Below are 27,335 nucleotides of genomic sequence, written 5' to 3'. Positions count from 1 at the left end.
TTACATAAAAAATACAACGAAAATAAAGAGGTATTTGAGAAGTCTTATGGAAACCTGTAGCCAGTTGTCACTGAGAACTTAGCCCTGACCTGCTGTTACTGCCTCCAGCTATCACAGGATAACACGTGCATAAATGCTTATCTCTAAGGCCCATAGATCCCCCCGTCCATTAAACACAGTGATACAGAGACATCAAAGATGCACTTTGGTTAAGGAAGGTATTTAGGTGCAAGCCTAACTTCAAGCACATGATCTACTTGTAATTAAATCAAGTTAAAGAAAGCCATATGATTAAGCACCTTGTTAAATTTGGGAACAAATTATTAGCCCTTATAAACCAGGAGATTCTATCTTGGGGTTTACAGTACATGAAAACAAACCCATGCACATAGACACATGCACGTGTGCAGAGCATTATGCAAACTTTTGCAAGAGGGGATTTATTTTTAGTGTAACTATACAGAGTAAGTGCAGCTCTTACTCAGGTTAGAAGGAGGTCTGGCCACACTTTTGTTCTTTCTAAACTTCCAATAATAATCCGTGGTTTTATAAAACATTTCCCAATGTCCCTATGTCATAAAAATAAGTCTATTCAGTATCTTTCTTAAACAAAGATAAGAAAGCGTGAACTTAAGCGTGATGAAAGCGTGAACTTAAAATTTTCATTTCACTGCCAAGGAGAGAGAGTCCTACCATAATAGGATAGAAACAGGCCAAAGCAAGGGAAACTTGATGCAAGTTGGGTTTAGAAAGGATGGCTAGTTCTCCACATACAAGAAGGTGATTTCTTGGGGTTTCCCTGAAATTCCACAGTGTTGGATGAGAGGACAGCAGAGAGGAGAGTTGGAAATCTTGTTTTGATCAAAAAGGGCCAGCAAAGGCAACCAGGCTCATCTAGAGCAGCTGTGCTGCAGCACAAGGTGTGAGCTCCTGTAGGGCATGAAAAGGATGAGGGGTCCCAGACACACCCCCTCTCCTCACCACCCTCATCCAGAGCAGAGGCACAACATAACAACTCCTACCTGACTGCAGCCCATCAGACACAGAGTCTGTCTCCTAACTCATCTCCTACCTGCATCCCACTTTTCCAGCCATATGCTCCTGCCTTGCAGCAGCCCTGGCACTTTACTGGCTCTTCTTTCACATCCTGGTTCCTCTCACTAAACCAGAAGAAAACTCACCCAGAAAAAAGAACCCACAGTGTTTCAGTTGGGTCAGACAACTGAGCTCTCCAAAGGCCAGGGGAGCACCAGCATGGAAGGGGCTGCTGCACATAAAGTGGGGAGCAGAGAGGACAGAGAAAGAAACCACCTGCTTTGACAGCAGTGCACTGAGAGCAGTTCAGTCATCACATGTGGTTGCATTTTCATGGACTATTTCATGGAGATTTACTCTTCCTGTTCCAGCCTGTGTGAATTCAGCTCCCCAGCCTTGCAGACAGGGGATGGTTGGAGTGAAACAAAGATTTATTTTTTTTAAGGATCTCCAGAAAGATTTTTTTTTTCTTTGCTTCAGGTCACATAAGAACATACAAAAGGACAAAGCAATAAATGCTCACATGCACTTTCTTGTCTTTATTTCCACTCTCTGGAATGAGGCCAGAGACATCTAAGTAGTGCACTCTGTTCTCTTCCACTCCCTCCCAGAAATTATGGGCTCTCCTTTGCAGCCAATTTCCTCCTCCTTCTCTGTCTGGGCCCAAGCCTCAGCTACTACAAAACAATGTTCCCCTGTTCCTCTCCAGGGGCCATTCTCTGCGCATCTACCCCAGGCTGTCTGAGGCCTCCCAGATCTTTAAGGCTTTACGTTTACAAATCCAGGAAGAAAACCTGTTCTTTCTGCTCTGATTCTGGGAAAATTCCACTCTCTCCCCACTTTGCATATGAACTCAGCTGCACTCATTTTCTTCAGGTTCAGCCACTCCACGGTCCTAAGGGGCTGCCACTCCTGAGGGTATTAATACATTAGCAGCTCTGCTCAAACGTACCTGACACAACCGTAGGGCTGGCTTGGAAAACACAGACGTTTCACGGCACAGACTCTCCCTAGTCTAAGCCTGAAACCTGAAATTGGGCATTGGCAAGTCAAACAGCAAGTATGTCCCATATTATACCACTGCCCACTTTTTAAAAATATCTAAATATATTATTATTAGACTTGCATAATTTATAACTCATAAAAATAAGTGATATAAAGGAAATATCAGTTTCAAATAATCAGTTTTTACACATTCTTTTAAAAGATGTTATTCTCCACATTCCAGTTACATCAGGAACATTCCTGGAGTATTACAGGCACAAGTACTTTCAGCATTTCTAAAGCTCCCCTAGAAACAAGTTCACATGTGTACAAAAGGCAAAGATGTTGATAATGGTTTATTTATTAATGTATCATGTTGTCATCTAAAACAAATACAAGAATAAATTAATAAATACAGAGTACCTTGAATGGATATATTTTCCTCTCTACTTCTTGTCTGTGAAGTTAACCTAACTTACGGATTTGAAAAAAATCTCAGTGTTAATTAACTTAATATTTGATCCATTCATACTTAAAAATATTCCATAATAAAAGCAAATTAAAAAAAAGAAAACAAAACCAAAACCAAAAAACTCAAAACTCAAAGTAGGCTTAATCTTGTAATTATTGCTACATAAAAGCACTTACGAGACATCTGCATTAATCAATTATTAGAAAGTAGTGCTCCAGTCCCAGGCCGTTAGCAATAGCACTCATATAATATTACAGGGAGCCTGATGCTTTGGCAAAACTAGAGCAGGAAAAAATGAAACTAAAAGGCATATTGTACATGTGACCTACAGGACTGGGATTATTACCTCTAAGCTTATTAAGAGTAAAAGCTGTCAGTCGGACCACCCCACAACCAAGGAGGAAAACTGAGATTACTCAGCAGCAAAAGGCATAAAAAGGAGACGTGTATTCTCGGAATGGACGGAGGCAGAAAGTGAACCACAGCCCTGCTTCAGCTATCTGAGCAGTAATTGGCTCACAGGAGTGACTGCCACGTTAAGGCATTATCATTATCTAGCTCACATAACTGGAAATTCACGCTCTGTTCTTTAAATTGGCTTAACCAGCAGCATCTGCAGCACTTTAATTAATTACAGCAATTGGCGTACCTTAAAAGTAGATGCACAGATCTGAAATGATAATGCCCTGTGAGTAATAATTGTAAACTAGCATTAAACCAGACCTATCCTAAATAAAAACCAGGATATACTGTTGGGCTTCAACTGCACAGAAAACACACTTCAACCTAGTAATTATTATTGTCTGCTCAGGTTCACCAACAGATACTACAATTCTACGTGACACTTTACATCCAATTAGCTCAGGAATGCAGAAGCTCACAACATGTACAACAGAAATCTGTTTGATGCTATCCGGTCAAAATTTGCTCAGGCACTTAAACTTGGATTCCTTCAAAAGATAAACCTGAAGTTAAATTCCTAGAAGAGACTGATTGCCACTATTTATTTTTAGTACACTCCTTATAAAGAAATATAGAAGCCAGATATCACAGTAAGCTCAGAAGGAACTTCTACTGACAGCCATTAGCTTTGCTTCAGTAAAAAAATCCACAGGCACTGTACATAAATGTGGATTCCCCCCCCGATATCTGCAGCTCTAAAATACAGAAGAATTATTCATAAAAAATTTAGAGACAAGAAGTTAAAGAACTCTTTTGTTCCTTTTATGTACAGCAATTTGAAATCTTGACTTAGAAGAAAATAATTTTTTAAAGCCTAACAGTGAAATCCATGTACACATCCCAGACAAATCTAAAGGCTGTTCTGTAACAGACAACTTCATAGCATTTCCAGCCAGAACACAAAACAACACTATCAAGATTTGCTGTGACTTGCTTCTGTACAATTTCTGGTTTAAAGACAGATTTTACATTTAATCAGCACCATGCTGAAAAATGGAACACGCGAATCTTAATTAGGCATCTTGTATGTATATCTCGTTTAAACAAACATTTAAATAGCTCAGTGTTCCTAAGTTAATCAAATCGGATCCTCAAATTCCTACAGAATGTAGGGGTCAAAATACCAGGTAAAAAGGCCATTACCAAGCCAAATTTGAACTCCTCATTTATCAAACACGGGTTTTATCTTTCATAGCCATGTGAAAAAATTAAGCATAACTTTCTTGATTCTAGTAGATGTACCATTTAGAACATACTTTTAAGCCAAAAAACCCCAAGACCATAGACTCAACTAAAGGATGACTGATTTTAAGTTGCAAAAACTTTAACCACCTAATAAAAATCTATGGTACAGCACAAAATACACCCTTGTGCAATGTTGTCCCATACCCATTTCTGAAAGCATGCCTGGTCTCCTTGTAACTCACAGAACTAACACAGAGGCAGAACATCAGCAAGGTAGTGAGTACAAGCCTGAACAGCTAAAATACCAGGGCTGGTGCAGCAGCAAAAACCAGAAAACAGCAACCTGATGCAGCAACTCACACCACAGAGACGTGCAGAAGGCAGTCACAGAAAAATACCTTTTCTAAAGCAGAACAACTCTGGTGACTGTGCTTACATACTCTGTGCCCAGGGTGTTTGGGCTGTGCAGGCAGTGGCGAAGCTTCACTGGTATGTGTGATTTTAAGACATGAATATCTGTGCTCAGAAATACTCTGATAACATGTTTATCTTGGGTGCACAGAAAACAACTGCATGCACAAACAAACAGCTACACTCAATGTAATCACATTCATCTCCTGAGCATCCACTTATAAATACCAATCTAGAAACTATATCTGCCACTTAAACACCAGCCTCTGAGGAAAAATGGCCACAGTGCAGGAAAAATAAAAAATAAAATAGTAATTCTTATCTAAGACTGATACTTATTCCACACAGTCACCCATTGCTGGTGGAGAGGGATCACAAGTGCAGAATACAAGTTATTTGTTGACTAAATATCATCACGAAATGCTAGGATATAAAGGTTGGAAGGATTAACACAAAAGGTCCCACTCCAAGACAAATGTCTCCTTCATAGTTCAGTTCACAGCCATCACGACTGCTCAGTCAGGCCTGTGATCCCAAACGCTGGGTATATACCTGCTAACCAAACACACCAGACACTTGGAAAATCTCTTGTTGATACTGGCATGTTTTTTAGAGGAAATTTTAATGACCACCACGTTGAAAGAGACTTTTTAAACACGGGAAGATCCCAAATAGTTTCTGCTTCAAATCTCAGCACTTTCTGAAACAACTTCTACAGAGGAATTATAAATTTGACAGGCTGGCACGGTTCACACTCCGCTTCCTCCCTTCTCCTCCTTCAGTCTCTCACCTCTTCCAAGCAAAAAATGCAAGACGTGCAACAGCCCTCCCCCCTGCCCCTCCCAGTTTTTAAGCTTTTTGCGAAAGTCTAACACAATTTAATTGCACATTTATATAGAGGACACTTTTCAAAATAAATGCAGAGAAATGAATTAATTAGCATGCACTAAAACATGTTGGGGTTTGCTGCACCAATAGAATCACTTTGTAATTTTCAAACAAAGCAGGGGAAAAAAACCTGCAGTTCATATTTCTAAATATATATTTGGATTTAAACATTCTTCTCTAATAATTATGCTGTTTCACACAGCCTTACATTTCAGAAATTATCTGGACCATGCTTATCTTCTTTTACTTTCAGTAACAGACTACAGTAAGAAAAACTAAGATTTCTAAAGGAGAAAGGGCTGAATTTTAGTGCTGAATATTTTATCCTTTCTGGATGGTAATTTTTCTACTCCCTCTACTGGCATACTTTAAAAGCAAGGAAAGAAAAACCTGAAGGGCATTCTAGCTTGTAAAACATAATGAGAAAATATTTTTTGTAACCTCAAAATAATTGTTTGCACAACGTGGCAAAACATTAATCTCAAATCCTGGGGATTTTTAAGCCATCAACAAACTTCTGGTAGATTTCTTCATTGTAAAAATTAACTGAGCACCTCAAAATAAACATCCTGGCCACTTTGTGTTAGAATTACTATCAAGTAGTCCCATCAGCTGTCACTGCTCTGCTCAAAACAAGTCACTTCCTCAAATACACTATATGGCCAGTAAAAGCCCCAAAGAGCAATCTATGGAATAGAAATCTATATGATCACCACAAGTCTACAGAAATAAGCAAAAACATCCTGAGCTTAATGAGTTGCTACTTAAACATTAGACAGCGCTCTGTGAACCATTTTATATTAAAATTGGATAGTTCTAAACATCACACATACAAGAAGTATTGTTTGACACAGTGCCATTTTGATGATAAATTGCAATCTACAGCTCAAATAATTCCAGCCAGGGATTAACATTTCAGAGGCTGAGCCAGAGATTATGTGTGTGGATCTTGAATTTCATCATCTCCCTTCGGCACAATACCTCATTCTTCCTTTTTTCATCTATTCTCTCATGAAGGGTCAGGAAAGCTTAGCCTTGCTGTTTCATTCATTTCATCTCTACATTAACCAGATACCTTGCAGTCTTTAGTTCTTACGTGTTATTCCATTACAAATACTACAGCCACACTGCACTGTGCTACGGCTAATGAGGCATGTACCAAATCAAAGGCTGCCATCAAGTGGCCGTAGCACACTGCCAGCACCATGCAAAGCCAGTGTTCTGCAAGGGGTTTCACCAGGACACACTATACGGGGTGGATCAAACTCTGCCATGATTTAAAGCTTTTGGGGAAATTCAGATGCTAAGAGATGGTGGTCATTTTCTTCCTTTTAAATTCTAAGGTCCAGCCCAATTGCCGGCACCATCACGCTGAAGACGTTCCTGTTTCTCACCATTCTGGGTCAACGGGCTCCAGAATTGTTTCTGCCATCATGCACCAGAGGACACGTGGAGAACTGCCTTAATAACCTCTCTAAAACCTCCCAGCTAGCAATGGTACAAGAAGGGTGATACAGGGAGTGGAGAATAATTACAATTTCTTGTGCCACCGTACCCAGTTTCAAATCAAACTCAGTTAAAGATTACTTGTTAATCCATATTCATACCAAACTTGAAGAAAATGTGAGAGCTCTTCCCTGCAGTGATAGTGTGGAGTATCTTCAGCATGAGTCAGCAATTTGAAGCTTGTTCTTCAGCACAAGCATTCAATCTGACCCACACAACTGGCCTTTTCACGTGGATAGTTTATCGCCATACACAGCCCATTACTCCAACTCAGCTTTGCCTGGCAGGTAATGAACAGCCAACCAAAACCAAACTAAAACACACTTCCAAAGAACCACACAGATTCACAGAATGGGTAAGGTTGGAAGGAACCATAGTGTGGTCATCTAGTCCAACCTCTCTGCTCAAGCAGGGTCCCCTAGAGCATGTTACTCAGAACTGAACCCAGACGGCTTTTGAATATCTCAAGTGAGGGAGACTCCAGGTCTCTAGGCAATCTTTCTAGAGCTCAGTCACTGTCACAGTAAAGCTTTACTTCCTCATGTTCAAGTAGGGCTTCCTTTGTTCCAGTGTCTGCCTGTTGCCTCTCATCCTCTTGCTCGGCTCCATCCTCTTGATACCCTCCTTCAGATACTGATAGACATCGACAGGAACCCCTCACAGTCTGCTCCAGGCTAAACAGGTCAGCTCCCGCAGCCTTTTCTCATAACTGAGGTGCTCCAGCCCCCTCATCATCTCCACAGCCCTCCACTGGATTCACTCCAGGAGCTCCATGTCTCTCTTGTACAGAAGAGACCAGGACTGGACCCAGAACTACAGGTGAGGCCTCTCCAGGACTGCAGAGAAGGGCAGAATTACCTGCCTCGACTTCCTTCTTTTCTCCACCTCCCTTTCACTTTCCAGTGCATTGGGACAGATGTTTTCCAGTGAAAAAGAATGGTGTCTTTCTAAAAATTGTGGTGATTTTGCTACTATAGGAAAAAAGTTTTGCACATGCCATGGGACACAGAAAAGTTTTGCATAGTACAGATGAGACTGAAGCTTACCCAGTTGTGTCTCACCAGATCATGGTCACCCCCACTATGACTTCCAGAAACTCAGCTATTACTTAAAATAACACCTTGCATCTTGCACTTGCAAAAAAAATTTGATTTGAATGTAATTGATGAAGACAGACACAATTCTCTTCATTTCTGAAAGGGTTTGGCTCCAAAGCCAACCAGCCAAACAAGCTGAACAGCCATGACCACACCAGCATATCCACTGACTTTTTTAAGGACATAACCTCAATCATACTTTTCCTATGGTAGTGACAAAGAAATGTCCATGCTCAAGAAATGCTCAAGGCAAATGAGGCCCTAATTCTTCTGAGACAAGGAGATCATTCTATACCACTGTTATTATCTCAACCTGTGATCTTTACCTTTTGTGTCTCCAATCTTCTCTCCATCCTCTCCTTGGGAGTAGAGAGGGGAGCACATGGTTTGGAGAGTCTCAGTGGGAGCACTAGACTGGGGAGCAGCATTTCTAAATGATGACAACTCTTCACAGAAAATCTGTACACAAACTTCCAAAGACTGAACTGGGGGGGAGGGCGCGGGGGGGAAATAAAATGAAAAAATTACCAAGAATCAAACTGATGCTAAGCTACTTCCCAAAGTATTTCACAACAGGAGCAAGAGAAATTAAGAAATTATAAAGACAGAAAGAGCTTGGTTTCATGAAGCAGCAGAGGGTTGCTTCATCCAAAGGGGAGACTGCAGAGAAGGATGTGGGTAGTGATGGAATAGGCTGCACTGAAGCCCAGGTGAAACATCCAAATTGTTCTACAGATCTTGAATATTCTTTGAGATAATACCTTTCCTTAATAGTGTCCATACTAGTTATTTAGGCAGTCTATTTATTTAATACCTCAAATCTTTCCTAATAAATGACATTCTTTGGTTATACTGTGTCATTAAAATTATGTAATATGAATTAAAACTAATTATGAGGAGCATTTATACAGATGATTCATGGAACAACAAGCACATAAACTTTATACTGATTCTTTGCTGACAGATTTTTAGGGTTATTTTGTCCTTTCCTTGACAAATACATAGATTAAATCCTCCCAAACTCACCACACTCCTTCCTGTGGCTGCTCCTGGAAGCAAGTACCCAATGCCTGTCACTGGGGCTTTGGGCACTTGTTGGAGCTACTTCTGCAAGAGCATTTCCCTCACTCTTATACCACTGGCCCAGCTACAGCTCATTCACTCTGTTCCTGTTCTCCCTTCTGCCCACAGGACCTGACTATACAGTCTCCCTTGGTTTCACCTTGCCATGCCATTGCCATTAGCCATGTCTTGCATCTTGGACTTTTCATTTTCAGGGAAAGATATACTGAAGAAAAGCAAACACCAGAATAGTAGCACTAGGGGAAAAACCCAAACCAAACCAAAACCCAACAACCTGGGGGTGGGGAAGAGAGGTGAAAAAGTATAAGGTTTTGTCAGAGACAGATTTTGATGGCTCTTGATTTCCATGTTCTTTTTGAACTTCTTTTCTCAATTTATTTAGCACTCAAATGTGGAAAGCACTATCAAATCCCTCATTCCAAATAACTCCTCACTCTTCATCAGGGAAAAAAAAAAGTAATTAATTTACATTTCAGGGACCTACTTTACTCATAAATTAAGAGAGACAATTCTTCACATAATTTTCAACATCACTTCAGACTTGGTAAATATTGCATGTGTTCTTTGACTTTTTTTGGGCAGTGCCTTCCTGTTACAAGGGGCTGTTTCAGAGATGTTGTGCTTTAGGGAGCAAATATTTAGAGAGTTTCTTTAATCTTACCCTTTGCTGAGCAAAATACTCTTACAGTATAAATCATAAAAACTATATAAAAAACCTGAGTCTTTAAAGGAAATCTCTGAAAACTAGTAAGTGTATTTATTTTTAGCAAGCAAAGTCCTCAGAGTCAGACATAGCAGTTTCCTATCTCAGGCTGTGTTGCACATGGTATTAAAACAAACTTAGAGAACCTGGCATCCATCCTTCTCAGCCTGCCATTTTGCCACGCTGCCAGGAAGGACAGGTCAGTTTGTTCTCAGTTCTGGTTTACAGAAAACACACCAGAAACAGAAATACTATTTAACAAGTAACTTAACACACAACTGTATCATCTTCAGGCTTTAAATGAATGATGCTTGGTGTGTATATATATATATATATATATATATATATATATATATATTTTCAGGCCACTGGAAAATGTAAGACACAATGCTGAAGTATAGTGTGGTGGTTTAGGAATGGTACTTGCCAATTTAGTGCTCCCACTGAACTCTCCAAACCACTGAGTTGCTTGTTCGCTCCCCCTCTCTTTCCTCCTGGAGAGGATGGAGAGGGGAATTGGAAACACAAAAGATAAGATCACAGGTTGAGATAAGAAAAATTTACTGGAAAGAGCAATGAGATAAGGAAATCAACAGAAACAGCAACAACACTAATGGCAGAGGGCACAAGAAATGAACTACTCACACCTAAACCCCCCAGCAATAGATACTGGAAAAGAGCCTTTCCCTCTGTCCCTGGAAAATGACTGTGAGGTGGTACAGAATAACCTCTGGGTGCTGGCCATGCCTCCTCCAGACTTCTGCAAAAATTAACCCTGTCCTGGCAGGAACCAGGACATACAGCCCACTATGCTCAGAACAGCAACCTTTGAGTTCAGGGATGCAACTCTGTATGGGTCACAAATTCGGCAGAAATCCAGTTTCATCTTATATTTATGCTAGTACATGGAAACAGAGAAAATACTGAACAGTTACAAAATGTCCTTTATGGCACTTTTCAATACCATTTTATTCAGGCAATCTTTCCAGCCAAGACTCAGGATGCCACCACACCTAAGCTAAAACAGAAAAAGCTCATTTCTGCTGCCTGTCAAGGTCCAAGAAGCAATGTGGCCCATACATATATAATGCAAAACAATGAGAAAGGAGAAACTTCACATAAAAAACACATTATGACCGTGCATCAATTCAGAATGAAGAATATGCTGGGAGGGAAATGAATGAAATGGTATCAATTAAGTTATGGAGGTCAATTAATTTCTATTACATTAGACTCTATTAAGACAGCTAACAACCAAAGATAAGAGACTGAAGGCAATAACACTCAGTGCTATTACACTCTCAGATGGTTTTCCTAATAACAAGGGTTTTAAGGAGGCCAGAACTCTTTATTTTCCTGTCAGCTGGCTACAGTTCTGCTGGTGGCCACTATTTTTAAATAATATGCTCTCAGTTAAATTACAACTGCTTGCATGTACAATCCTATCCAGTTGCTTAATGCAGAGCTACATTTTACACAATAATGGGTATTTTAATTCTTTTTTGACACATATTTCCATACCTTGAGCACATGCAATTGCAAGGTATTATCTCAAATCAACCAAAATATTCAATTTGACTCCCAGATTATCTGCCTTTGAAGGTGACTTATGTCAAAAATATTTTTCATTAAATGCATTGCCATTTTTTTCCATTTTCTACTTGGAATATTTCGTACTACATGGCTGCAGCATATGCTGTTTTAACACCGTACAGCTACCAGGTCAAAAATGAGATTTATCCATCATAATGCTGCCCCAGACAGTGGTATTTTACATAATGATATTCTGAACCACATCGAGAACAAACACATCGCTGTGACTGTACGGAGATGTAAAAACACGCTCAGACCATAAAACCAGAAAAAAACATGGTAAGTTGAACAAGCTTAAAAGCAAATACTTTTCTATTAAAAGGCAAGTTGCCTGGCTCAGCTTATGCCTGGAGTATGATTAGAACCCCACTGTAAAACAATTACCAAGACACTCTTCTGTATTTGATGTCTGAAAGAGAAACGACCTCATGCAGACTCTGGCTCTTGCATGCACTGGAAAGTGTATTTTACTGCTGATTTTCTATGAATAAACATATGCTAAGAGTGGCTGAAACACGCTGCTGGTTTTAAAACATGCCTAATGTAGTATTAGAGGTTTGTTTCCAAAGCTGTCTGCCTTGTTTATCAGCTTCCTCCCTCCAGCTGGCAAAGAACACCACTGATAGTGACTCCAATCAGTTGTCTCACACAGTACACTCGGCATTAGGTGAAATGTTCTTCTAGCAGGAAATAACCTCCCATCAAAAAACCTAAACAAAATGGTTCTAAGCAATTTAGAAAACAGTTGTACTTTACCACTGTGAATCAATAATAACTGTATAAATTTGTTGTAAATGTTACAGTGCCTCACACCCAGGTTGCACTGCCCAGTGCCCTTCTCTCTCCAGCTGCCACTTGCAACACTCTCCCATGTGACTGTAGCATAAAGATGAGAAAATGAGATGTCTCCTTCACCAGAAAATTTTAAGCTGAAATGCTATAATATAGTTTTCAAAACTGCCATATCATCTGCCAAATTATATTTGATGTAGATCCACTTAGTGCAGCTATTAACATCAGAAACAACACTATTTAAAGGACAGTTTGGGCACTGCATTTCATTTAGGAGATGAAGATGAAATAACAAAAGAAAATTTTGAAAAAAACACAGTAGAGAGGAGTTAGATGGACTCACATTTCATGCTCATTCAAGATAAAAAAAGGTATTAAAAGTGTAAAAAGTTAATTAGATACTGGAAGTTATTTCAACAATTTCTCTAAAATTCTCATTTAAATAAGATTTTTGTCATCTCTTAGCTCTCCTTTTATAGATTATTACACATTAGTGACAAAAAGGATTAATGGTGGTCCCAATTTCAGGTGATCTGGGCACAGCCTTGTTTTGATTGAAAGGAAAATGACATTGCAGACATCAAGCAGCATGGCCTGAGTGAGCACCATTTGAAGCAACTACCAGGCTTTTCTTGGGGATATGGGGGTGGTTGTGGGTCAAAACATCAATTAATTGACAGAGCTGTTCAGAAAAGCTTATGCAGTGCTTGCCCTCACAATGCCTACCTGAAACCAGGGCTGCTGATGCCTCTACTGTGTGCTGGAACATATAGAGGGGAAAATACCCACGGTCATGCCTTGCCCGTGTAACACTTGTCCTAAATACAGGTGGCAATTTACTTGACCTATAGCATTTGGTGTAAAATTTCTCTGGCAGAACTCAAGTGTAAATTCCACTTCCTTTGTCTTCTGTACTTTTCAGAGAAGATGCCAAATCCAAGGGGGTTGTTTAAGTAAGGGACCCCCATAGGGTTGGTCTGGACAGACAAGAGACTCACTCACTCCCAGACACCCTAAACCCAAGTGATCTGCTCTGTGCACAAGCCACTCTTCTGTTCCTTTCCCAAATCAGGACCCTGCCCATGATCATATTCCACTTTTAGTCAAAATTGCCCAGAAATGCCATCATGGTGCACACAAGGAGCAACAATGCATTACAGAAAGGCACAGGATCAGGCCTCAGAGGCAGATTTCCTACCCTGGTTCCTTTACAGCCAGAGCAACCAATCAAGATGACAATTTCTGCAAGTTTTGCTCCAAAAACCTAATCTCGGAGATTTCTCAACTAGAACAAAGTGCTAAATATTTAATGTAAGCAAAAACTAAAAGTAAAACAAGTTTTCTGATTCTCTATTACATTTAAGGCAGAGCAAGAGTGAGACAGCTGACAAAGTAGCATTTAATTCCTAGCTCTATCTAGTCCAGAATACTCGGCCTAATTTACACAGGCAGCCAGTCACAGTTCACATAATCACACACAGCAGAATATGACAGGGGAATTAAAGGACCAGGAAAGCATGTCTGAACTATGAGCTACTCTAAATATATTAAATGCAGACATTTAATTCAGAAAAAGGTTAACCTGGTCAATTCTTATTTTAAGCAAAAATTTATTTCAAGCAAAAATTACAAAATTAATGGATAGAGGGGTTTTTTAGTATTTTTTTCTTAAAACAAAGGAAATAGCCAATTTAAGCTTAAGCTCCCACATGCACTAGAAGAGATAGCCACGATTTTTTAATAAATGCTGGTATAGAAACTGAGCAGTAAATAAGGAATCATCCTATTCTTTTTCCCCAGGTTCTTTCAGCAAACGGCATCAGCAGGAGTCAGAATTTCAATTCCCTACGTTATGCTGGCATTTGCTTCCCAACATTTATTTCCAGAAACAGGTGGGAAGATCAGACTTGGGCTTTCATTCAGACATAAAGCAAAACTTGCTCTTGCAGAGTTAGTGCTGCAGCAGTGCTGTAGTAAAAGCAATTTAACCACTCGGTAAAAGAAGTATGATTTTACAAAAATTCTGGGCTAATTACTGTTTCCACTCCAATGAGCTGTTTCTCGAAAAGCTTCATCTGGAAAACAACATATTCAGAGCTGTATCTAATGAAAACTTAACTTCTTGATAATACCTCATTTTATTGTATCACATTTAAAATTGGTCTCCTTTAAGACTAGAAACAAATTCATTTCTATATCCCACCCACCTGCCCTCTTTTTCCCATTACTTTCACACTATTTATCACCTTTATTTGTGTTGTCATGCCTAAAAATAATAGATAGGCATTTTAAGAGAGAGAAATAATCTCTCCAAACCTGTGAGTGATAAAACATGCTTCAGGGCATTCAAAATGAGAAATCATCATAAGCAACCATGATGCAGAATTTCGGGAGCGATGGGGGAAGGGTGGACTGGAGGATGACAACCACAAAACAACACACTCGTAGCAATAAAATGAAGCTGGATTATGTCAAATGCTCAGTAACATTTCCTAATGCTTCTTTCATTTAGAGGCTTTGCTGACATTTGAATGGAGGCCAGTTCAGAACTCTTTTTGGGTTGGGGTTCCTGAAGGGATGCAAGAGTGACAGACAAGGAGGAAGGAAAAGTCAGGTCTCATTTTTTCAGCTTAAACTTGTCAGTATTTATAACTCTTTGCTGGAGGCTAGCACAAACAGGAAACTCTAAACTCCTTTTTTCTCTCATTTCAGCAGTTCCATTGGACATATTATGCCGGAGAAACCACTTAGAATATCTTTATTGGTTAAGATATAAAAAAATTACTGGAAGCATAGTTGTGTCTCGCAGAAGGATGTACATCTGACATCTTGTCAAGCTTGAAATGTTGGCGTGGTTTTTTTTCACCACATATTACCTTAATATTAAAAAAGGGACCATTACAAAACTGTGGTCTAAAACGGCACAGAAACATTTTGGAAGACTCTCTAGAAAGGACAGATGCAGTAGTTACTTCAGTTTCCAAGATCTCAATACAAGAATAGCCTGGAAATGCTGCCTGGAATGCTCCTCCAGGCAGGTGATGGTGTGCAGGCAGAGCTGGGTGCTGCTAGTCCCTGAAAGCAAAGGGCAGCAGGAGCAGAGCAGGACACTGAGCACTCCCTCTCATAAATGAGTCCATGGAAAGGGAATGCTAATGATCTGCTAATGCAAACATGGGAAATGAAATCCCATATGTAACCATGATCACATTATTGGGGTTGATTAGTCAGAGGTGAGAAGGAGGGAGCCTCTGGCCACGTGGAAAGCAGAATCTGTTCTCCAAGACTGTAATTGGTAAGACAAAAAGCAGCAGCCTGAAACTGTATCAACAAAGATCTGGGCCAGAACGGTTCTCAACAAGCAGGACAATGGAGGACTGGAAGAGGCTGGCTGGCAATTCTACAGAGAGTCCATCTTAAAAAAATTTTTAAAACAGTTTAGGCAAGTGTTTGTCTGGAATTACGCTGCCTTGAGGCAACATTACAAGTCAGGTGAGGCTGCCTCCAGCCACAGTTTACGTGAATCTATGAGCAAAGCTTCAAAAACAGGTGAGCCATTTTTCTCCATTCATCTCCCAAATTAGTAGGTCTGGGATTTCCTCTTTTGTTCTAAGCAAAGACCGTGTGTTAATGGGCCTGCTACATAAAAAGAGGAATGCAGTTGGTATCAGGGACACAGCAATGATGGCCAGTGCCTCGATTCCACCAATGCTGCTGGAAAGGGCTTGCTCACAAGCCTGAGCCCTGTGAACAACCCATAGACAAAGGTGAAACACAGGCACAGGAGGGAAGATGGAGAACCCTACTATGAACGTGGGAATCTATCAGTGTGCCGTTTATGAGCTATTAGAGATACAAACCTGGGTTCAAAAAAAATATTTTTGACAAAAAGCCGGAAAAGTTGTTTCATAGACCAAGTCTGAAAACATTCTATGAATCTTCCAGTTTTATTTAAGAATGTAGGAGGTAGCTGTCTACAAAGCTGTCAGTAAGCAAGCAAATATCCTCCTCAGAGGATGTTATTATGTGCTTTGCCATGCTTTGACTCGTATTCCCAGTTACGAATTTCTTGCTATCCTACTTGCAACAGCCAACCTGAACATCCAATGTTATTATCCAAAAGAATATAAAAAATGCCAAGAGAATTCCAAGAACTGTCTTGTCAAGAAAAAGCAAATAATTAATTACACAGAGTGTGGTTGAAGAGAGATGAAGTTAGAGACAAGAAAGTTATCAGTAAATATCCAAAGAACGCAGCTGTGAAGGAGATAAAGACATGGAAGAGGCTGATGGAAAATTAATATCAAGATTTATATAAGAAACTGCTCTATGATCCAACTATTTATGGATTAGGTATACAGTAGATAACGAAGTTCACTTACTAGAATAAAAACACAGAGTGATTCAGACAATAAAAATACAGTTAGAAAAAAAAATCTTACAATAATCAAGGTCATGAAGTAATGTACATATAGCCCAAACAAGAAAATAGCCACAAAGAAACCAAGTATCTTGCTTCACTTTAATTTACAACATAGTTATCTTGCACAAATCACCTCACCACTACTTAAAAAGCCCTCTAAAAGGGCAGAATAATTTTGTTTTGAATTTGGTAGCATCTGCCAGCAGAGGCATCAAACTGCAGCTGAATATCTCTTTTAGCTGATCTTTGCTCAGCCATACTAAAGCATTACAAAATTATTTTGGAGATTGACTTTTAACACTACTAATAAAAAAACCTCAGCATTTTTAGCAGAATTCAGGCAGCTTCACAATTAAAGTACATCCATAAGCTTTCGGACTTCAGTATTTTGTGTTCTGAGTACTTCTGACTAAGGTGTGAGGGAAACCCTGCAGCCTCTCAGGGTAGAGAACATCCTCAGACAGAAAGGAAAAGGTCTCGAAGGACTGTAAGTGTCCCCTTGCTTAGGCCCGAAGTGAGTAAATGCTTACAATTTAGGGAGCGAGGACATAAACCTCCTGCCTCCCCGGCTCCCCGATTTCTAACAGGCTGGTGTTACATGCTCTGGGATGTCAGCCAGATCATTTGTCACTTGCTCAAACCGATGAACATGTTTTCATCCACCACTAAGTGGAGCTGTTACTCTGGGAAAAGAGTTTCTCTGTATCCTCCAGTATTTAAAAAAAAAAAAAAAAAAAAAAAAAAAGAGGTGATGGAAAGCAACCAGTTTTATAGTTGCTTTAGCTCTCAATAATTTCTGCAGTAAAACTATTTACTAAACTTATTATTCTGAGAATACCATCTCTATATCCTCCAAAATCAAGGAATAAATATCTACCTACCGATGACTATTTGACAGTTCTTGTGAGATGAACTAAGAGCATAACTGAGGTTGTAAAGAAGTTTGCACATAACAAAAGATTACTCCCTCACTGCTCAGCAAAGGCGTGAGGCAGAAAGCAGGAACAGCACAGAGCAGATGCACTACTGCCACCTCTATATGGAACAGGCTGACATGAAAAAAGCAACATGTTAGAAAGCAGGACATGAAGTCAGTCCACACGCCCCATATAACCTTCTGAAACAAAAAAAATCTGCTGCAACATCACAGGAAATCCAACTATACCCAGAGGGTTTGGCTGAGAAATACACTGACATTGTTTTATTCAGAGTTACTTGTACAGTGACAATTGGGGATGGAGACTTCCCTGACTAAAATAAACTAAGTGAGAAAGAAAAGGAAACTCCAGGAAACAGTAACTAAACTGTGTTCTGCGTTCACAAGTCTTGTAAGTGAAAATAGAAACTTGACATTCAAAAACAAAAGTATAAATAAAGCACTTTGGTTTCAGCCCTTTCAAATGTTCACTTACTGGTGATTAGAATACACTTTAGCTTTGGATCCAAAGCACTTCTGATATTGATAAGAAAAAAGCTTCTTTAGGTAAAAAAATATAACATGCAAAATCCATTGCTTCCACACACTTCAGTGCTATGTGGTACTACTATAACTTGGTAGAAAAGCAATTTTTTTGTCTGTTTAAAGACAACATAAAAAGTAAATAATGTTACTGAGAAACAGTCCATAATGAAACGATATTAATGAGCAATAAACACTCTTGTCTTGATGCCACAATCCTTTAAAATGTATTCCAAAAAGAAGTTTCCATTTCAAGAAAACTCCACGTAAAGCAGCTTCCCCTTTTCTCAGCCGAGGCAGCCCCAGAGCGGAAGCTGCTGCCCAACACAGAGAAGGGAAAGGAAAAAAGTACTTCATGAAGGACTTGCTCTATGCAATGTTAAGCACTGCTGTTTGGCAAAGTGTGTTGTTTGTACAGCCCTCAGGAGCTCAGCTGTCCCTGAAGTTCTGGGGGCTCCTGACTTGGAGAAGTCAGAGATTCATAGGAGCCAGTTTCTGGTTTTTCACTCAGTGCACAAGCCGGCTTCCCCATGCCGTGGGCGGGACTGGGATCTCAGGGAGCACATCATGACTCATACTTGTAACTACGTGACCAGGGCTAGTCCCACCTTTCCACCCTGCCTCAACCCATTCACCTATAAAATGCATGCAATGAACCTGTGCTCTCCACTAAAGAGAGGCACTCAAACCCAGGCACTCCCATTGGGGATGTAGAGACGTCATAACCCAGCTCTGACTTGTTCACTCCCCTGCTCATACAAAAATAATGTGTCATAACCCACAAAACAGTGAGTCATAGCCCAGCTCTAATTTGTTTACTCCATTGCTCATGGCAAATAAATGCAAGGCAGGCTGATGCTTACAGGGAAGGAATTTAAGCATGCAGTATACTACTCCCCCTCTCCCGTGTTTTAATTGTAACGTAACAATAGGTATTTTAATAAGCCTTCATTACTACAGAGCAAGGCTTTATTGTGGTTCAGCAGCTCAAATTTTACTGAAGCCTTTTTCAGCATTTGAACACCTTTTAATATTTTTAAAAGATTAAGTCTTATATGTATAAAAAACCCATAACAACATTCCAACTTACATTCTCTATGACAAACATCCATTCTTTGTCTTCAAACTCTTCAGCGTGGGGATCCTAGAAAAGCAAACCAGAGAACCTGAGTCTAAAAATAATCCAGGATGCAAGAAATTGCAACACAGCCAAGATTTTCATATACTCAGAAATATTTCTACCCACAGAAGATGACAGAGGGAAATATTTTAGCTAGGATGCGGGCTTTAATGGATATCAATAATATGATGAGCAAGTTGGGGTAAAACTGACAGCGAGGATTTAACAGAGGCTCCTACAGATACAAACATGAGGTTGATGCTGATAAAGGCCTGTAATTCTATTTCCTTTCCTCCACTGGAAGGGGAAAAAAAAGATAAATCTCCCTCTAATTTTTAAGATCTACCTCCCAAATAAACACAACAAATCTATATCTCGCTGATAACAGTGGAGAAAGCCACTCGTCCCGCGTGGGGTGAGAAGACGCACACCTTCAGTAGGAATCACCCCAAGCTCTTTATGGCAAACTCCATCAGCACAAGCAGAGATCCAGTCACAGGTACCTCCTTTCACTGCAGATTTCTTAAATGCCTATCCTCACAACATTTCTGTCACACCACATGTGAGCATCAGAAAACATTTTCACCAACAGGAAGAAAAATAACAATGAGGTTCATATATCTGGCATTTGTTTTCAATTTAATGAGCTTTCAGTCTGCTGGAGGGGTTCTGTATTGTTGTGTGAAATTAAGAAAACGATGGAGACATGAAGTCATCCCCTTCCTGCCTCTGTCAACGATCCTACTTCAAACAAAACACCTTTTTAAAAAATCAAAATATTAATTTATCATCCAGTCCTAGTTCTGAACAACTGTAACAAAATAATTTCTACTCTACTTGCAAAACAGCTTCTCACACAAAGAGAATGTGGCTTGAGCCTTTCTTCTGACATGAAACCTAATTTTGCCATACCTCAATTCTATCCTATTATTTCTAGTTACAAGAAAACACTTGATTACTCCTTTGCCTCTGCAGCCTGCACGCTATTGACACTTGTAGACAAATGTCACTTCCACATCATCACATTTGCCATCATCATACATGAGACCCCTCAGCACCTGCAGAGGTGCTATTACTTGGCAACTGGTCATGACACTACACCAAGCACTGCACCAATTCCATCTTGCTGCTGTAAATTAACAAAATGCATCAATATATTGTGCTTCTACTTTATATCCATTAGTACCATGTTTCCTTCCTTTCCAGAATGCTACAAGCCTCACATTCAATCTTCTAGACTTTGCTTCAGTCCTCATTTCACTTTAGTTTTGCTTTGGAGTCAGACACTCAGTGGGTAGAGGTACCACAGCACTACAAATGGATCTTTTAACTAGTTCTCATCAAATATATATAATAATTTGTAATTAATGAGCATATAGTGTAAACAACAAAGCAAAAAGAATTTTTTTTCCTTTTTCCAGCACACAAAAAACTTGGGAAATGTGCCCTTAAATAAACCTCCTCTTTGGAATAAACTACAATAACATTTCTAGGAGGATATCATCCTATCTCCTGCAGCACATCCTTCCTACAAAACCCAGCCAAGCGGGTTCCCTGCTCTGTAAAACACTGGTTCTCGTGACAGGAGGAGTCCTGCTGGGCACTAGCATGCTCCCTGAGGGAATCCAACACCTCATCATACCACTGGCAACATCATTAGCTGTATATTTAACAGCTACAACCACAGCTGTCATACACGATACACATTTTAAAATGCAACACTCCCACAATGGGATGTAGTTTCAATGAAAGGATACAGGATGTTGCTAGAAACTTATGTCAAAACGGATGATTTATTTTTCTATACGAATAAATCTTTTAAGAAGTTTTTTTTAAAAATGATACTGAGATATCTCCATGTTCCAAATTATGCCTTGTAAATATCAGATTATGTAATTATACATCCATCATGTTAATCAAGTTTGTGGAATTCTGCATTATGTAAATAAAGTACATGATACCTGCGGGTTTGCTGTATACTGTATAAATTCTAAAGACATAACTTTCTGTAATCCAGCCATTAAATACTTAAAATTTTCAAGAGTTAACCTGGGGCAATTACCTTTTTGTTTAATTGCTTCCTTTGATACAGCATGAAATGACATAATGAGATTTAATGGGATCATTAACCACTTTATGTTTTAATAAGCTGCTCTGTAATAAGTGACTAAACTCTTGAATATTTCATCCCGTTCGATCTTCTTTTTCTAACTCCCCCAGAAGCTATTAGGACAAGCTTGCAGGCTGACCTAAAACTGCTTCCAAAGTCAGGGCCCAATATTTTATCCCATATAACAAACAAAACCTTCATGCAAGGAAATAATGTATAAAGAAAAACAAAACTCTTCTGTCAATGGCAATAAAACTGACTCACACCTCTGAAGGCTACAGAATCAGGTGCTCTGCTGTTTCTGATCATCTGATAGAGGAAAGTAATACTGCCAAATGCAGAGACTTCTTCATGCTCAACATTTTAGCATGCAATTGAAAGCAAGTTGTGAACACTTTTGGAAAATAAATGCAAGTGTATTACCCACAAACTCCTCCTAAAAGCTTCAAGGACTTCTCAACCCTTACTAAATGTTCAGAGAGCATGAAGTATGCTGAGATACGGACACTTTGCACATGTGTAATATATTTCAGATTTAAAGACAAATGCAGATCATTTTTTTGTTAAAGCCAAATTTCTTGTTAGTTTTAAAATGCCTCCAGAAACAGAAAACCCTGAATAAGTTTATACACATAAACTTCAGCATTTCCTTGCAACACATAAGTGACTTCACTCTTCCACTAAAATGTTTTTATCAGAAGCCCAGGGAGCACCACACAGAGTCCTATTTCTAGCTAGCTTACAAATTTAGTACATGGTCATGTTAACATGATGATTATAGAAAGATCACAGTTTCTATTGCAAACAACATTTCACACTTTGGGCCCCATAACAAGTGATGTTTCTACAAATCTAGTTAATCTTTCATCTTATTTTGGATTTGAAGAGAGTAAATATCAGTAAAAAAGCCCCACCACCACATACTTCCCTCACTGGCTAACCCGTGTTCTCCATTCATTTCCCACAGAAAACTCATGTGATGAATGTAGCAAACTATTATTTGATGACTGTACAGCTGACTATGCTTTGGAAAAAAAATGCCATTCCAAAGAAGAATAACTCCAGGAGTAATGGTTATAGCAGCCTTTCAAATGCTCGCTGTATGAAAGTGTTCTTTGGTAACACAGTACACAAAACCTCACCTCACCTGCAAGCAGATACAAGCTGGAAACACCTTAAGACAAGAGTTATAAACAGATCTCATTCCCATCCTCCTTCCTGAAAGCAAATGTTAATGAAAATTATCTAAAAAGATCAAGGAGCAAACTTCCTCATATATTGCTGTAGTGTGAAGTGAGTTGGCAAGAGAATTTCTTTTTTATATTGCTTATTTTCTTTACCCATATACCACAGATGCAGAACTACATTCTTCCAACATTCATTATGGTTTTACCTTGAGCTGAAAACTGTATTTGGGCAAATGGACTGAACAACTTGTTGTTCCTCCTCATTTTAACACATAAAAAAGAATCATCATTTTTAATACCAAGACATGGGTCCCATTTTCCTGTTCCTCTTTCCATCTTCATTCGTGTCTCAGTATGATGCTCCTTTTCAGTATCTTCAACTTAGTTTTAGAGTCTTTTTCCCCTACCATTTTTCTTCTTATTTTTTTTTTTTCTGGTAAGATAACCTTTGTGTTCAAAAGTAACACTCAGGTGAGAAGCAAATAGTAGAGAAATGTGCAACAGACAGGACATCACCTTGCACATTTCCTATTGTGAGACTCTCAGATGATCATTTCTCCAACTCTCAGTAGAGACTTGTTTTATTCTACCAGCAAAATTCAGCCCATTTCACATTTTCCCAGTAACTGTGTTAAATACTTTTAAAGAGACATGCTGGCTCTCAACAAGCTCAGTCCTACAAGCTTTTCTCTGCAATCCCACCCCTTATCTTCTTTCTGTGACACCATTCTGCCCATCCACCATGCCAACTACCCAAAAACAGTCAACTCTTCTGGACTCGGGCATGGGAAGAGCAACAAAGAACAAGTCAGTAACATTTTCTGTTCTCTGTCGACCATCAACCCCTTCCACAAGGAGCTCTGTCAAGGATTAGATCCTTTCTGCAATGTATAAGGTGGTTTCAGAAGACTGAAGAAAGGTAAACTTTCTCCAATAATTCAGGTAATATTCAGTTATTTTTGTATCTCTTGCAATAGGAATGACGGACATATCAGAAAAGAGGAGACTGGTCCTTTTCCTAATCAGCAGCCAGAGTGGGTAGGGAAGATCTTCAGACTGTTAGTCCCTTCCTCCCTTCCTTCCTTATGCCTCCTCCCTAAGCGTTCCTGCATTTTGAAGCTTGTCCTTCAATTAGATCACTTCATACCAGTCTTAATCTTCAGTCTTTCTTCTTGGGGAATAGCTACTTAAGGACTGTCATATTGAATCAGATCAGACGATGACAGGGTTTGTGATCTTCCTCTACCAGTGGCCTGCAGCAGATGCTCCAAGTACTCCAGCATCTGTCCCCAGCTTTTGTACTTGGCTGTTTGAAGCTGCAGAAGACTCAAAATTTGACCCAATTCTTCTCCCATTCAGTGCTGATTACAGAGGTCTGATTAGTCTAGAAAATCACATACACTGTGATCAGCTTTAATTGGAGCTGCCAGAAAGCAGGGAGCTCTGAGCAGACCGGCAGAAACATCCCTGTGCATCAGCACACCAAGCTCACACTTTCCTGGAAAGCCTCTGGGCTAGAAAGGCAAGAAAGACTGAATGACCTTTTTTATTAATTTATTTTCTTACAATTAGTAAAATTAGTGGGAGCATAATCCTTTACATCTTTAAACATTTAATTTTTTAATGTGCAAATGCGCTCACTTCCTTGGGCTTGTGATTTTTATATCTGGCACACAACACCTTGTCTATGGAACTGTTTTTCCCTCACGTGGAATATTCTCCATAGTGTCCAGTCAAACCACTGGTCTCTCCTAAACTGAAATAAGTATGCTCTGAACCTGAATTTGCTCTTTGCTTACAAGAAACGGCTTCATGAAGAAGTTTTGGGTTAGTTTAGGGGTTTTTTTCTCCTTCCCTGAGACAATGTATTGGCTTTGCTGCAGTGTTCCTGCCAGTGCATGGCTAGCTGCTACTTTATAATCAAAGCATGATTGACTTGGGCTTTCAAGAAGAATGACAGGGATTTATTCTGAGTATTTTGTGGGGACAGGAATATTTTCAACAACACAAGTATGCTTTGATCATCTATTTCATTTTTATTTTACTCCTAAATATTTTTTTGTGGGCTTAGAAAGCTATGCTTTAAAAATGTCTTTTTCAAACTCTGGAATTAAGAGCTGATAATTGTCCCTGTTGTTGCAGTTGTACATTAGTGTGATAAACCATGTACATTACCAACAAAACAAGTGTTTTTTGTAATCCAATAAAGCAAAGTCCATGCTTACTCCAGAAGAACAAACATTTTTGCTTGGGAAGTTCACTTTGCTTTTAAGCTAGAAAATAATGATGTTGCAATTTAAATCCTCACAGTACAACTGATGTTCATTTAGCTTTGCTAAAAGCACTGGGCTTGCTTGGCAGTGAAAATTTCTCATTTAAAATCTCTCTCAGTTCATAAAGATCTGTATTTGTACATAAAACCCACAGAAAAGTATACAAGTTTTCATATGTGGTAGTTAAAATTTGCTAATGCAGGGACTCTAAGAAAATAAAATTCTGGAGCGCAACCATGGAAACAACAAAAAATGGGAATTCAGCTATGGCTTTTCTGGTATTTGTGAATATTTCCATGAAAGCACTACAAATCGTGGATTTTAAATGCACAATAGGCTTATTGTTTCACGATGTTTCTTTCTCCCCAGTTTGGTTGAAAAACCCAAGGCACAACCAAACACTAGTAAAGGAAAAAGTTAAACTTTCAGAACAGATGGAACTTTTTATGCAATTAGCACTTCAGCAGCTGCATGGGCAGGAGCTAAAGCTGGTCAAGGGAAGCTGAATCAATATATCCATATGATGCTTTTCCCCACATGACTCTAGAGCATTATGAAATTTTACCAGCAGCGCAGAATTAATTAAAACAAAAAGCTTATATTTATTTGAAATTAAAGGTTTCTAAAGGAAGGTTGTAGTCTCTTTAGTACTTTGCTTGGAAACAAGTTAACACCCAAAACAGGGATGTGCAGATAATGCAGAACATCTCATCTGTTGACTGATCACAGACACTTTGTTAGGCAGCTCTCAAGTGTCCACTGGAGAGGATACTCTTAACATTCTCATCAGCACTTGAAACCCTGACTTATCTCCTAATCCTACCAGCAACACATTTCAACAGCCACTTACGAATGCACCGCCACTACTGTGTGAATCATTTCCCACAACACACAGTTGTCTATCTGGAGCCCACTCTTTCCCTTTCCTGCACTTCCATTTCCAACAGCACCACTGCACTCGTTCGTTATCAGTGATTGCTACACAGCTCTGTCAGGGCAGCCAGCTCCCATCGGTGAGCTCTGCCAGGGTGGACAAGGAGTCAGCAGCTTCCCTTTGTTTTTCAGGTGGCAGTGAAAGAGAACAACTACTGCTTGTTAAACAGCATGGCCAGGCTAAAGTCTACATACTGCAAAGTGCCAAACCCTCCACAGCCACTTGCCTTCGCAGGGCGGTGGCTCCAAAAAGGACTTTTACAGAACAGCAAGACGAGCTGTCTCTTTTTCTGAGCTTTAATATTTTCAGGCTTTTTGTCTCCCTCCTTCTAGATGAAGGAACAATATAAATACTCGATTTTCAAGTCAGCTCCCCAAAAAGGCTGCTGCAGTGTGCTATTACATACTTCTCGCTGCTCCAGTGCTGACCAGACAATGCATCAGCTGTGTGAAAAACAGCTAGTTCTTTCTGACTGTCTTTGCCCAGAATGTACCAGCTATGGTACATATGCCAGCTATGTGGGTGTTAGGACATGTCCTGCACTACAGCTGAAGTGCCACTTTAGCGCTGAGCCAACAAAGGCATCAGGTGACTGGGCACAGTCTATACTGGGCTAATACCATCTTCTGCCTGCAATCCCCTACTCCTCAGCTCAATCACTCCAGCAGGCTGCTGGTCTCACACAGGTACAGTGCTCCTGGTGCATCACACAACCTGTTCAAACGGCTGCTTTGTGCCACACTTGCATACCCTTACAGAGAAAAAAGTGTGCTTGGCCACATATAGGCACTCTTGTTGGAAGAGCCAGAGGATCAATTAGAGCAGATTTTACATTAAGAGCTGCCTGAGAGTAGGATGGTTCTATGATCTCAATATTCTGATTATAAAAGCCAGGGTTCGTTCCCCCGGAGATCAGTGGGTACAGTTTTCAGATGGCACAGCTGCTGGAGTTATTCATGCTCCTACCTCTCCTCCCAGAACAATTCTTGTGACAGGTAGGCTCGTTTTGGCGGGAGAGGAGGAAGTCCAGTGAACAGATGTGCCTGCAGAATCACTGCTGGATAACATTAAGCTTGTAGTAATACCTGACACTGGCTCCAGAGGCCCTTCTGTCCCCTCACTAGATGGTCCTGGCCCTTGCTCTCAGTTACACAACTAACAAAGTTGTGCTGTTCTACACAACACAACCCTGAAGCAGTGCAAGCGTAAATAAAAAGGTGGGATGGCAGGAGAAGGTTGGAAGATACTTCAACTCCAAAGCCACAGAGACTCAACAGAAACTTTCTCATTCTTCACATTTTACTGCAATCACAATCAAGAATTGTGTACATTTCTGCTTCACTTTAAATGCTGAAAATATCCAGCAGCATTTACTGTGTTGCATAATCATGTTCAGATTATGTAGACATGTAGCCTTGTCACATAATGCTGTTAAATTTCTTAATCCAATTAGAGGTCCTTGCAGCAAACAATTTTTGGTAGTGAACTTTTGGATCTCAGTTGAAGACCGTGTGTGTGCTAAGAAGAGAAACAAATTTATGACAGTTGGCATCACTGTCAACCTAAAAAGTTTGTGTTCATGGCTAATCCCAAAGACAGGAGGGAAAACAAAAAAAGA

General features: G+C 39.7%; 1 protein-coding gene across 1 annotated transcript in view; it reads right to left on the bottom strand.

The window, feature by feature from the left end:
* Positions 1-27,335, bottom strand: part of EHBP1 (EH domain binding protein 1) — a 213,194-nt gene that overhangs the window by 146,805 nt on the left and 39,054 nt on the right. Inside the window, 1 exon segment of the mRNA XM_032681211.1 lies at positions 19,184-19,237. Within this exon segment, the coding sequence (XP_032537102.1) occupies positions 19,184-19,237 (54 nt within the window).

The sequence above is a fragment of the Chiroxiphia lanceolata genome, chromosome 3, assembly GCF_009829145.1.
Source record: "Chiroxiphia lanceolata isolate bChiLan1 chromosome 3, bChiLan1.pri, whole genome shotgun sequence".
NCBI classification, from domain to species: domain Eukaryota; kingdom Metazoa; phylum Chordata; class Aves; order Passeriformes; family Pipridae; genus Chiroxiphia; species Chiroxiphia lanceolata.
This window is presented reverse-complemented; position numbering and strand designations above follow the sequence as displayed.